Source organism: Callionymus lyra, chromosome 9 (genome assembly GCF_982586985.1).
Source record: "Callionymus lyra chromosome 9, fCalLyr1.hap1.1, whole genome shotgun sequence".
Lineage (NCBI taxonomy): Eukaryota > Metazoa > Chordata > Actinopteri > Syngnathiformes > Callionymidae > Callionymus > Callionymus lyra.
This window is the reverse complement of record NC_141826.1, coordinates 2,026,066-2,040,883: the sequence shown is the minus strand read 5'-3', so window position 1 is coordinate 2,040,883 and position 14,818 is coordinate 2,026,066. Positions and strand designations below refer to the sequence as shown.

General features: G+C 39.5%; 1 protein-coding gene across 1 annotated transcript in view; it reads right to left on the bottom strand.

Moving 5' to 3' along the window:
- The window catches only part of gpc3 (glypican 3), a 110,464-nt gene that overhangs the window by 83,667 nt on the left and 11,979 nt on the right, over positions 1-14,818 (bottom strand). The window contains exon 2 of the mRNA XM_087799533.1: positions 11,141-11,302. Within this exon, the coding sequence (XP_087655659.1) occupies positions 11,141-11,302 (162 nt within the window). The remainder of the gene's footprint in view (positions 1-11,140; positions 11,303-14,818) is intronic.

The following is a 14,818-nucleotide window of genomic DNA, read 5'->3' as shown; positions in this document are numbered from 1 at the left end:
ATGAAGGTTTATGCGAGTAAAGAGCGACTGAAAAGATTCCAAGCCGCAAAGCATTTTTACTTCAGTTGGCAGAAGGGCTGTCTTTGTTCCCCCAAAGATTTCCAAAGCTGTTGGATATTGTCAGCTATAAATAATGATCACAAATGGCTGTTTATTTACGTAGTTTTTGGATCTACAATCCAATAAAGACAGAGGAATAGTTCCAAATGAAAATGTAAGGCTAAAGACGAGACAATGAGTATTCCAGCAACCTAGGGGGGTTTCTGGACCTTTTAGCATGAATTGAGGAACCCTACTTTGTCTTTTTGAAAGTCACAACCTCCTGTCACAAGCCTCAAGTATCACCTTCCAAGCCTCATCCCCACCTGCAGTCTGGTCCTGCCTCAAGCTTTAGCACACAAATCCCATCAAATAAAATATAGATTATTATTATTATTATCAAGAAGTTCACTTTCGCTGACAAACACCTGCTTCCATCACTTCTACAGTCCTAATCCTCAAACTGTTCAAAAGCTGTCAGATCCTCCTCTGATCTCAACTCACCTCGTTCTCCATCACCAACACCCAATGACAACAAAGCCAAATCACAGATAATGATGGCGGTTTTATAGTTTATGTTTTTTTTCAGTGATTTGTTTTTATTTAACACTTCTATATTTTGTATTATTTTTGTTGTTTAACCGGTTTGTGTGATTAATTTAAACTTTTTAGATGTAATTTAGTTGCTAGTAAACAAATCCACAAATATTGTTGTGAAACTCCAAAAATCTGAAATCGGTATCAGGCAAAAAATCTGAGAATCTTTGAACCTCTAGTAGAAACATGTAGTAGAAACATCAATTTAGGTTCTGAAATGACAAATAGAGAAAAGAGGCAAACAAGTGCACTGACTGTAGCCAGATCATAGTTTTCAGCTTAAACTGAATAAAAATAATATCTCCTATGACAAAAGTTAACAATTAAGATTTTCTTTTCAGACTAATATTAAAAAAAATAAAAATAAAGGTAAAAAAAACATCTTGTCAACATTGCAGGTTTACGTTGCTAGAAGTGATGAAGATGACGAAGTTGTTTTTCTAAATACCTGTCTCCTGTCTGTTCTTCCTGTCTGCACTTTTCAGAGTACTTCCTAATCTTCTCCTGAGCTATTTCGTTCTAGCTGTTGTCGTAGATACGTCAATGGTGTAAAACACAAAACCATATACACCAATTATATAATGAGCTCTGATTGGTCAAAGGAATTATCTTCAGGTCTGCAAGGTTCATTTTCCACGAGGGCTTGTCTGGACCTGAAACAGTTCATGTACATCAGAGCCGATGCCGAGCAGTTTGAGTTGTCACAACTCGGCAGGATAAACAGACCTCTTGGGTGCGAAGCGGAACACGGCGAGTAAACTCTGCCATCCTAAGTGAGCGGAAAAAACAGCACTTTATAAAACCCGCCACTTTTCATGTTGTCGCTCAGACAGCTGACAGAATAATGTGAAGAAATCATAATAATGGTGGCAAATCTCGCTACCTGGATGTTCTGTGATGTGTGTGTCTCATCCTTCACACACACACACACACACACACACACACACACACACACACACACACACACACACACACAAACACACACCGTAAATATTTTCAAAGGCTGTTGGGTGCCGACACAATTCTTTGTAGCTCTGAAGCTACACGACAAAGTAAAAAGCGGCTCCTAAAACCCAAACCTTTAGTGTCAATTTGTGGCACAGCAGTGTTCCAAAAAAAAATCCCATTAGGAGCGAACAAATAAGTGACGCATAATGATAAAACTGCAATTATTTTAACGCTAGATTAGCAGCTGATAGAAGACGGAGCGATAATGGCTGCTAAACGATGCTCGGAGGAGTGGATTGGACTCAGGAAAACACTCGCTCCCCCTCATCAACTTATTAGATCATACGAAGGGGGGGACGGAGGACGGGGGGGTAAACTGCTACAGCCATGCCACACGTGTCCTAGCAGCCCTCCATGTTATTGGATTACGCTGGGAAACTTCTCCAGAAGACACAACGACTCCGTAGAGAGAGCGAGGCAGGGGATTGTTATTGGAGAGTGGATGATGGGAAGAGCAGAGGAGCGCCTGCTCGAGCCTGACGCCTGCAGCACTTAGCATCGAGCGGGCGGCTAACGAGCGGGAGACGGCGAGAAGACGCAGAGGCCAGGGAGGTCTGATTCTGATTATTGGCATCTGGATGAAGACACGACGGCCAGGTTCTGCATCATCCAGCTCCTTGCCACGTCTGGTTTGGGCTGCTGCCACGTCAATTGTCCAGTCAGCACTATCCAAGAACGGCGAGGGCAAACTCCTCTCGGGGGTCACCGGGGGTCTCGCCTTGTCATTTGGTGGGTAATTATAGAACCGAGAGATGCTGATTGAATGTGTTAAGACTGCTGATGGAATAATTGTTGGCTGCGTGTGCAAAGGAAGGACACAAAGCAGGACGTTTAGAAGAGTGTTACAACAGCAAGAATAATCACATTATTTAAATCTTGAACACGATTATGAAGAACTAAAATCGATATTTCCCCCAAAAATAAAGCTGGGATTGGAAATGACATGAATGAATATTATAAGCAGAATACCACTTTACTTACTTTACCACTTTTACTTTCTTTAAATGCTGAGCTGTAATTGGTGAATAAGCCTAGAAATATCTTGAGATCACAAGACCAAAGTGAAGGTCCATTGTAGACTTTACTATGCAGGTAAATCCTGGTAGGTTCTTAGTTTCATCAGTCGTTTTAAGGGTAATCCATCTTTCAGTAGTCTGCCTCAAGCTCCAAGTATTTACCTTTCTTTCCTGAAGCTGGTCACCCTTTAAATAGTTGTCCCTGAAGTTTGAGTCAATCTAACTCAATTGAAGTTGAATGGGCAAACTAATGTGAAAACTCTCCTGACTTACTTACAAGCTTCAAAAGTCTTTCCTCTCCAAGATTTTCTTTTTCTTTTCTTTATTAAGTTCTCCCCAATCTGAGGTGGAGACTTCCTGGATTGATGACGCACAGTGACAGACCTGATGCTTGACCAATCACAGCAGAGTGAGCATGGTTATGTAAACAAGATTTTGTCTCCAGAAAAAAAAAGAGAATTATCAGTGGGCTGGGTTAATGTCATGTAAGTATTTCAATTCAAATAAAGTTTTGTACAAACAGACACATAAGATCCAAGATCATTTAGGAGACCCTTTTTTTCAACAGATTCATTGACTTTTAACTCAAGTCTACAGAAAGATGTAGTCAATGTTAGATAGTTGTTTCATTGACACTAAACAGTTGTATTCAGAATTCTGGTTTAATGACGCCGATATAGCGCCTCTATCTGCACAACCAATCAGCAATTGATGATGTCATAGGCCTGACTCTCTGGTCTTATGACCTCCGGGAAGGACAACCACATAGTGCAGGGGAGCACTATACATGGAACATGATCTACCAGTCGATCGCAAAGGTAGTGTGGGTAGATCACATGGCATTAAAATAATAAAAGTCAGCCTCTCATCCATCCCGTCATTTAATTTAATAATTTATATTTATAGCAGCAAGTCTGACATTTTTGACACTAACCCCAGTCTCGGACGAAAAAGTAGAGTTTGACTTTCTGTTTTGCTTTGAGTTTGATATTTTACACTGTTAATACAAGAACAACTTTATTGACACTACATAGTCTCAGAAAACGGTGTGAGGAAGTCCAGTTGATTGGACCAGCCCTTTACTAGTTAGAAAATGATAAAATCGGCTGTTATGTTCTGCACAAGATCTGCCAATGAAGTTGGCGCGATACAATATTAAAATTAAAATGGCTAATTTTCCGTTTTCAAAGGTCACTGGATTAAACAAATGTTGTTATTGCATGGACACAATTTACCCAAATCATTTATACAATGTAAAAAAAAAACATGTTGTTATGCAAGTAATATCAACATACATTGTACATGTAAATAATTTTTAAGTATTTAATCATAAATAGATGTTTTGCATTTTCTGGGGGTAGGTATATCGTTTTGACTTTTTAAAGTATATAAGTACTCATTTTATAAGTAGCTTTCATGATGAAAAGGTGTTGGTAACACTGACGAAGTACCATTTCTTCTGTGTATTTATTTATTTATGTGTGACAGATTAGAGCTAATCCCTGTTATTATTATTATTATTATTATTATTATTATTATTATTATTATTATTATTATTATTATTATTACTTTTATTATTATTATTATTATTATTATTATTATTATTATCATCTTTGTTTTTGTAACCGAGGTTTCACTCCGTAATTTCAAATCAGATTTTCAGCTAGCACTGCCATCTAGAAAGTTATTTTTAAATGATTTTATGTGGTCTGGTTTATTTCAGGCCCCATTAGGCTTTTTTTATTGTTATAATTTTCTTATTCTGACTGACTGTTTTACGTCATATAACGCAGTTTTAATGTGAATATAAATCAAAACATGTACTGTAGATAAAGAATGCTGTAAAAAACGTTTTATTTTAAATGTTTTCAAGATCTATTAAGTAGTCATGGCATGGCACCTACTAATTTAAATGTACAATTTTAAAGTTGGATGTATTTTAAGGCCTCATTCTAATTGAAAACATCTGTGGACATATTTTGGCTACTTGAAGAAATTGTGGTTGTTACACGATGAGCAGTAACTATCAGATAAATAAACAGTAAAGCGTCTTCTGATTCCAGGAAGTGTTATAGTGCAATCGTTGTAACTCCCCCAGAGAGGGAAGAGGAGAGTCGAGCATCAACACTCTTTCATGTTTCCACCTAACTCCTCATCATTTGCAGCGGGGCCCCGAGGACTGCAGAATAAACGCTCCCCTGCACTGCAGCAGCCGTTGAAGCTGCACACAGATCACCCTGACGCTGGATGTAAGTCAGACCTGTCAGAAAGCCCACTGAACCGGAGCTCCATGGACTCATCCCTATAGTCCACCAGAACCGGGCAGGCTGTCCCACTTTCTCCACACAGATAGATGGACACATACATACTTACTCCTTCTGAGTATTTGACTTTACAAGCAACCGGGCCGATTCTGTCCGCTCATGTTTATTAATTGGGTTTGCTCTTTGGATGCCGCTGTGACTTCCCCCGGGCTAACACCGATCCTCGGGCTGTTGAGGAGCGCTGGGGCTGCGATGAAACTGAGGAGAGACAGCAACATGGTCTCTTCACCGGCTCTGCAGTCTGGAGCCTCCACTCAGACAATCACATCCTGGCAATTACCAACAAATCATCCATTAGAAGAGTTGATGAACGCTTGTCTCATTAGCACGAGAAAATCATCACATTTCTCATCCCGGGCAGACGTTTGGCCCGTCCAGCACACAACTCTGAAGGACACATCGCTGAGAAACGAACAACAATTAGAGCTGTCAATCACAGCCAAACCTGCTGCAGGGTAGAGTTTAGGATCTGTCAAGGCAGCGATGATAGGTGAGGCTTGGATAAAATGAGATTAGATTTAATAATAGAGTGGAAAAATGCTACTTTAATTATCACTAGCACTTGTAAAATGTTAATCTGGCTTAGACGAAAGATCTGCAGCCATATTTCTTCATCTCCAGACATCATCACAAGATGATTTTCACGTAAAGATGATTCAAGGTAAACCTCAGGAGGATTGCCATGCTGGTGGCTACGTTCAGAATACACATGATTTGAATATATGATCTGGGTGTTCTCAGAGTTGGACATGCCACCACCATAACTGGCCACTTTCATGAAATGTCTCAACGTCAACACAACATTCATTTCTGTCTTTCAACCACTGGCAAGGTTTAAATCTAAATAGTGAAAAAATCATCTTTTTTCTAAAACGCTGGTTCTTGAAGACATCAAAGTTGTCTGTTTAAAGGATTAGCTGGATTATGAAACAATGATGGAGGAGTAAACTTGGCAGGAAGCTGCAGTCATTCAGGATAAAATGTCCAAGTGTGATCATAAATAGGTGTTTAGATGGTTAACATTTCAACTTTTGACTGGATCTGGAGCCAAGAGAAAGAGACACAAGCTGACAGCCTGTCTTTGTTCCAAGCACCGAGTCTCAAATCTGCCCACACACTAACATCGCAGACGCCAGAACCACTGACGACACAAACATTGCATCTCTATATTTCCGATCTCTGACGACGTGATGTTGACACCGTAATATCATCAGAGAATTGACTTAGTCTTAAAGTGTTTCTCATCCCAAGTTTTCCACACACTCTCAAAGACTCTTTGCTTTCTCCTCTTTTTCTGTTCATAACCTTCCGCTCCTCGCTTACATCAGTCCTCATCAAGTTTGTTCCAAAACATTTTCGCCTCAATCTTTCTGGCGAATTTAAATTCTCTGATTCAGAAAAAAAAAATCTGATTAACAGTATGTTTCCATCAAAATTTCCCATCATCTTTTTTGTTGTGAGAGTTTTCTATCAAGCGTTGATATCGTCAATGTCCACAATTGATCTCAAAACAAAGAATTTAATGAAAGATGAGGAAGCAGAGGAGAAAAAACTGTGTGTCTACGAGGAGACGCGTAGATGAGCAGGTGATCAAGACCTAAATATATATATTTAATATTTTGGGTACTTGATGATTCCTGCAAGGTCTCAGAAAGCATGATTGATCTGTTAACTCTATACTGTCACTCTCAATTCCCAGTCAAGAGTGCAACATCCTGCAATAAAACACTCACATCCATGCATTCATATCTATCCTTCATTTGCTGAAACTTCATTTGCAGGTTAAATTTTAACATATTTCGGACATTATCATCTTTAAAAAATGTTCTGTGACAGGTGTGGAAAGTAGCGGTCACCAACATAAGTATTGTGCAAAGATCTAAAAGCCAGATAAGCAGGAGTCACACAGGAAAACTGAAAAGAGAAAAAAAACTCAAGAAACAGTCCTGGGGGAAGAAACGAGGGAGTAAGTAAGTAAGTAAGTAATTTATATTTATAGAGCGCTTTTTTTAGACCAGGGTAACATTACAAACCTAGTGTGGAGACTCGATACTTTCATAACTGTTGCACAATATATCGGCCGGGCACACCTGTCTACTGCTGACGAAGTAAAACAGAAAACACAACACATAAAGAAGACGACCACAACAAAACAGGGTTCACAAGGAACATGACTCTATCTGATTCTCAAATACATTGAGAGCATCTGCCGTTGGAAGAGGATGGCGGCTGGCATGGCACTGTAGGGAGGAGATTGTTACGTCGCACTAATGTGGATGAAGATGTAATCTGAGGTTGTCACACATCTGAGTGGATGCCGCTGATCCCATCGCATCTCTTCCATAAACAATAAAGGCCCATTAGTCGCTCAAATGGAATTTTCCGGCCGTGCATCTTTCAAGCTTGATGATATATATCTGACGGATGTGAGTATGTTAAATATCTCTCTCAGTTTAGATAGCAAACGACTTCTGATGTCATGGAAGAAGCTGCTTGAATGTACACTTGTAGTGCTATTGGACACAGTGCAGGACCATATCCAAACCTCACTGAATCTCTGTTGGATGAGTAAGATATAGTAAGTAAGTAAGTAAGTAAATTGTATTTGTATAGCGCTTTTCCAGACCAGGGTCACAAAGCGCTTAAACAATCAAAACAATATTCAATAAAGTATACAGTTTAAAGATCAAGATAAAACTGATAACACAACAGGAGTTCCAGAAAATCAAGGAAAAGCCTGAAGAAATCGAAACGTCTTAAGAAGTTTCTTAAAGGAGTCAGTAGACTCCATCAAGCGCAAAGAGAGAGGAAGATCGTTCCAAAGCTTAGGAGCAACAGCCTGGAAGGATTTCTCTCCTCTGGTCCTGAACCGTGTGCGTGGAACCATCAGTAGATTCTGATCCACAGACCTCAGATTCATTAGTCAATTTTGAATGGTGATGGTGATGGTCTAACAACAAATTGTGGACCCAGATTTTGGATCAATGTATAGTTCTGGGGTGGTCAGTTCAATTTTAAGGGGGAACCATGATATACTGTGACTGTCGTGAGGGGCATTCAAGCCAAACTGCAGACGAAAAGAAGGATAAGTCATGATTGGGGCGAAAATAATGATGCCATGGCATTCTAAAACAATCTCAAGTTTTGTAGGATTTAATATAATATAGATATTATTTAGAAATGTATATATAAATGTCAAATCAAAGTAATTTAAAATGACACAAATGCTTCTAAGAACACGTTTTGAGAGAGATGAAGCAAAATTTTCAGCATTATGTTGAAATATGGGAGGGGAAAACTGACACAAAATGGGGAAGAAAAACAGGGAATCTTGAGCAGGTATAGGGGCCACATAGATACAGTTAATGGGCTGTATTTGGCCCCTGGGCATCACATTTCCCAGGAGTGTCGTAGTGGGTTCAGCTGATGAAATATTACGTCTGTTGGTCTGAAGGGTTAAAACGTACTTTTGTGTTTTGTGCAGAATCCGAGGCCTGGGAAAGCAGAGAGGGGCAGGTGGGGTTGAGGAGGGGGGAGACTCAGAGATGGGGGAGAGCTGGGGGGAGACCCTTTGATCTCTGGCAGGAGAGAGCACAGACGAGAGAGGCTGAGAGGAAGATACCAAACAGGGCGAGCGCTTTAATCCCAACAGTGGCATGAAGACACGAGGGGGGAGACGGACAGACAGACAGAGGGAGTTAAGTAAATTGAGAGAGACAGAGATGGAGAGAGTGGATGACAAGCTCCGAGACAAAGAGAGCCCGAGAATAAAAATGAAGCAGATAAGACCAGGATGTTAAAAGGATTTCAGTCCGGAGGATGTTTGGGGAGTTGCGAGCAACCCTATGCTAAAGCAATTAGTATTGAACCCATTCTAGCAAAGAGCAGCGGAACCACTGCTGAGCCGCTAACATCGTTAGTGGAACAACCAAGTCCAGCAAATCTCAGGGTCCCCATTAAAACCTCAACTTTTAATTGGCATGTCAGGGTGGTGTTGCGTTCCACAAGACATCAGCGCCTTCTCACAAACACAAGAGCACGGACACAGTGCACAGTAGCATGTGTATAAACAGTCAAATGATTATTCCACCTTTGATCATCAAACACAGTGTTTATCAATGGAGAAGAAACTTCTGTTTGTACTGTGTGAGACAGAGAAGAAACTTGTGCCAGCAATTCAAATCCATAAGAAGCAGAAGAAAATGAGGCTGCTATATTCATGACTGATGCTGAGACTGTGCTTAAAAGAAGGATGAAACTCACACACCAAACTTAAAGCAGTTCAAACTTGATGCTTTAACTGACTGCTGTTTTTCAAAAACTTACTTCAAATGAACATGATTTTATTAAGTTTATGGGCCAACAACACATTATTTTGTATTTGTAGTTATTTATTATATAGCACAGTATTATATAAGGTAAATAATGGCGATTCTTCACTTTATATTTGCTCATATAAAAAAGAACAAAATAAATAAATATATATTTTGGGACACCATAAGAGACCTTTAGAGTTTAAGTGGCTATTGTTTTGCTTTTTATTTTCACCTGAAATGCCTAAAATGTCTTTTTGTTCAAAAGGAAAAAACTTCTGACACAGGAATGTGTGTTTCATTGTGGCGACGGACGGATAAAAGAAAGTGAGGCAGATGCTGATCTTACCTGTGGTGAAATATACTTATTTCATATATATTTATATACTAATAAATAAACTTACACTTTTGGAAAATAACTTGAATTGTTGGGTTGGTGTCACTCTTTGTTATTAAAAAGTATTCTGCAGATCTTTTGTCTTTTTATCAGTAAAAAGAGATCAACCTAGAATTTTTTTATGTTTCAAGGTTCCCTGTTGTTTCCTGTTTTATACCCCGGTTCGTACATTTTGGTTTTTGGACTTTTGGACATTTAGAGATTTTTGGATTTTTGGTTTTCTTTGTTAAGTACCGTTGTATTGTTTTGCACTTGTTATTTATTAAATTTTTTGTTTGTTGATATTGATTGTGTCGTCTGCTGGTTACTCTCACCAGCACTTGGGTTCCTGGATATCAGTCCCGGCCCCCGGCTTCTGGGATAACTGGTTTCCTCCCTAAGAGGTTTATTTGTATGACTAAATTGCCCAATGGTGTGACCTATTTAGTTCAATGTTTGATATCAGTGGAGTGTTTGAAAGATACATCAGGGTAGCATCTTTAAACCAAACAAAACCAGACTGAGGTAGAGGGGAAGTCAGTGATACTAGACGTGGAGCCAGAACACCTGGTCCTGCTGATATTTGCTGGAGGCTTTACGACTGCTGCCAAAAACCCAAATATAAATCAGCAAATGTTGGGAAAATAACAAGAAATCGTACATAGGTGGGACAATTTTACCTCCATGTTCGGGATTATTTGTAATCTGAATGGACAGACTTTGGAGAAACAATTCCACTCAAATATCACTCTTGTCGTCAGCTGAAATTTGGCAGGCGTGGTGAACAAATACTTTATACTACATAATATTAACAAAAACTCTTGTCTGACAACAACATTTAGGAAAACATGTTGTGCTACTCGCACGCGCTCACTCCTTGTTTTTCCAGTGAAAAAAAAGTATTAAAGTTTGAAGGTAGGAAAGACAGTCAATATGATGCTATTTTGTTAGGGCTTTCACCCATGTTGGCTTCTTTTAAACATGCTAGCTTTAGTCCTGGATGTGGTGTTTTAAGTTGTTTTTATTGTGTTGTGCAGGTTTTATGCTGTATTTGGGCTGAAAACTATCATCCAGATCTGGCGACACTTATGTTTTGCTCACACAAGAGTATTTTGAACTTGATTCTAAGGAGTACTGGGCTTGTGAGGAGATTAAAAAAAACACAACTTTGAGATGTGATGCTTTTTAATCAGCTCCGTCTGATATGTATTCACACCAAATAATTACGTAAGTCAGCTGCGAGCAGTGATTATCTGGGTCAGAGCAGAAGTGGTTTTAAATGGCTGTGGAGCTGAGGTTGCTACATGGATAACCTGTGAGAGAAAAGCATCAGGCATCAGGAGGACGTGTCAGAGGCGCCCAAACCTACGACACAGTTTCAGGAGCTCCAACTGTTGCAGTCCGGTGATGTCCATTAATATTAGAATGACGTGGACCTGATATTGACTTTGACTCATATTTGCTTACCTTGAAATATGGCGGCGTTCTGGATGATGAGGCGTTTGAGCTGAGCGCTGACCGCCTGCAGACCAGACTCCATGTTGCTGCGCGCCGCCACCTGATAGCGCTCCTCCATTTTTTTAGAGCAGCAAGAGGGGCCTTTGCTTTGGCAGACCTGCAGATCCGAGCCTGGCGGGGAGTCAACAAAAACAGGATGAGCACTGATGTTCAATTCACGGAAATCTCTTTAGCCTTCCTCGCGAACATTCATGCTGCAAACAACATCTATATTAGATTCGGTGGCCTTAATAAGCCTGATTACCATGCGAGCGCCTCTGCTGAGGACACGTATAAATGGTTGGAGAAGCAGTGAGGCACTCGTGTTGTTGTTCTGAAGAATCATCTCGCTCAGGAAGTTGGTCAAGTCTTCTGAACCGAAACTTTGACCCATCAGGTTTCCAGGTTCTTCCTCACATATTACCCATCGAAACACAGCCAGAGCGTCACACACATGTGTGACTTTTACATTCCTGATAATGGGCTAATAATGATAACGGTCTGGGCTGCAGATCCTGAATATTTTAAAACTGTATCATTCACTAATTAAAGAGTGGCTAAAAATATGAAAGATAAATGGGAATATTAAAAAATGTTCCACATATTAACTAGAAAAGCAGAAAGACAGTGCAAGCCTCCACCAAGGAGCTCAATCAAGCGACCAATAAAACCACTCCCATGACTGAGGAATTGTCTTGTCTTACAGTAAAAACTCATTTTCCTGACTGGCTAAAGCTGTCGGTCAATGCTACAGTCATTCATGATTCAAATATATGCTGTATTTATTACGATTATTTGTTAGTTTGTAATGGAGCTGGGTGTTTGTGCTTTACATTGAAACAATTAAATAAGTCATAAAACACAAAAATGTACTTGATTTATAATGTTTCTAGACGTTCTCAAATGTTAACATGCGCAAATTTAAAAAGCGTTTTTTTAGTTTGTCTGAGCTCACATTTGCAAACATTTAGCAGAATGAATTCAGGAGTAAAGTCAAGATTCCTCCACTTCTTTCTGTATTCTGGCCAAAACTCGTGGGAGCCAGAAGAACAAAGAAGTTATCTTTAATTCAAATTTGTAAACAAGACAGCATGAGACAAAACTCAAATCAATTTAAAATGTGAAAAAAACAATAGCGATATGACAACAGCCCCACAAAAAAATAATTCAAAAAGGTCTCTGTGCATCTGTTAAATAGTTTATCTATTATTGCTGCAGGGTGGAAGTTATTTTTGTTTTCCTCAAATGACATCACAAAGCCGCGCTGATATCAGACGTGTAGGAAAATCACTGGTTTATTAACGATTCGTTTGATTTTTAAATCGTGCGGAGAAGGGTCTGAGAGATGCTTAATAACTGAATGTGACCCCCGGTGGGGGTCAATGACAAAGAAGCCGGGGGCCGGGACTGATATCCAGGAACCCAAGTGCTGGTGAGACGACACAATCAATATCAACAAACAAAACATTTAATAAATAACAAGTGCAAAACAGTACAACGGTATTTAACAAAGAAAACCAGAGTCCAAAATCTCTAATTGTCCAAAAGTCCAAAAACCAAAATGTCAACCGAACCGGGGTATAAACAGGAAACAACAGGGAACCTTGAAACATATAAAAAACAGGAGGTCATTCTAGGTTGATCTCTTTTTACTGACAAAAAGACAAAAGATGGAGAGAGTTAATTATAACAAAAGAAAAAATGGAAATACATGAAAAATTTACATTTTGTTCTGTTTTATAAAAGCGTATCTGCAGCTTTTAATAACAAAGAGTGACACCAACTCAACAATTCAAGTTATTTTCCAAAAGTGTAAGTTGTATATTTCACCACAGGTACGATCAGGATCTGCCTCACTTTCTTTCATCCGTCCGTCGCCACAATGAAACACACATTCCTGTGTCAGAACACCTTGATAGTTACAGAAAAGTTCCAGGGGAATATTCTCCTCCTACACACCGACTGTATCCTGCAGCTGATTCCCCCGTGGCGGCTTTAAGATGATGTGCACGCAGACATAAATAGGCCACAAGCAGACATATTTAAGTATAAAGAAGGGATCCAGTGAAAATCCCTTTCCATTGTGATTTCAATCCTCAATCTGTCTCTGTCTGCTGTAGGTGGATGATTCAGTTTAGTTTTCATACAACCAATAAATTATCTTCTGTGGCAGAGCCTCATTAAGGCTGATAACTCTGATTTAATTTACGTTTATACAGGTTTCTCTGACTTAAATGATGGTCTTGTTATTTTTTTTCATTTCAGTTCCGCCCTTGACTATTAACTATTGACTATATTAGCCAGAGCAACTTATGACTGTCAGTCCAGTGACTTTCAATTTTCCATACACACAAGGGTAAATCAGTCACACTTCCTCAAACATGTCAAACAGACATTCCAACAAATCCTGGTCCTTCCCTCAACCTATAAGTGACTTTGAGCTTTTGAGATTGTCTTCTACTCTGAACTCCACAACCCACCTCGTCGGATTCAGGGTCTCTACATTCTACCTGTGCACCATCTTGACCCACTCTTCCTTATCCCTCCAGACGTCTTACCTAACTATGGTGCATGAAAGAGTCTTTATACTGGATCTGCATCGATCAACACCCTGGACATGTCAATTTTGCAATTTCACATTTGGAGCTTTGCAAAAATGACTCAGACAGTAATTACTCAACTCTCTAAACCATTTAAATGTTGTCGGATGTGGTGAGGGTGATGGAAAATGGTGGCTATTACATCTGTGCCGCTGTGTTATTTCGGCATTGTGACAATGCAGCTCTGAGTCTGGTTTTTAATACTACTAGTGTGCTCAATGAAGAGCTTTATCTTTGCATGAATAATAGAACAAAACAAAAAACAAAAATTTGACCAGAAAATTATAAGGTTAAAATTCCATTTTACCACTTATTTGACAATGTGATGATTTTGCTGTCCCTTTTAAAAACTTTATTAATTTTGAGTAATTCTAAAAGACAAAGCTTTAAAATGGCCAACAAGGTTTTGTTTCAACTAGTGGATGAAAGATCAAGGTCCATTACGACATTACTATAAATGGACGAAGGGTTAATGATGGACACTGGTATCTTCTGACTTTCTGTCACTGTTTGTGTGTCAAGAAAATGTAAGCAGTGATGGAAGAAAAGAGCTTGTCTTGTGAATGGAAGAAAGAACGAGTTAATCTCAATTTGAAAAGTCTTTGGTACAAAGTGAAAGTTGCACGGAAAAGAGAAGGAACTGACTGACAGATCACTAAGAAGTGGTGTGAAGGAGGACACGACTCCCCGCCGACACGCGACTCTTAGTGTTTAAGGTTCACTCTCTAATGAGTGCAAGCAGCAATAAACCTGTCACGGTGAATCTCTGCATGCATGCTGACACACTTAATATCTTCAATCGATTCAGACGGACGACTCCTGACAGATAAGATCAAGTTCATCTCAGACATCAGCGGCCAAATGATGAAGCTGTCGATGGCGGCGCAGGTGACGACAAATTTATCCTACAAATCAGACAGTTTGTCATTTGGAAGATGATAAATGTGTTTCATTACGCAAATAGTTGGGGAGCACAGGGAGGCAGAGAAGCGTGTCCCCCACAGAGTTTCCCGAATAATGAAATCACATCCCGTAAACAAAACCTTTC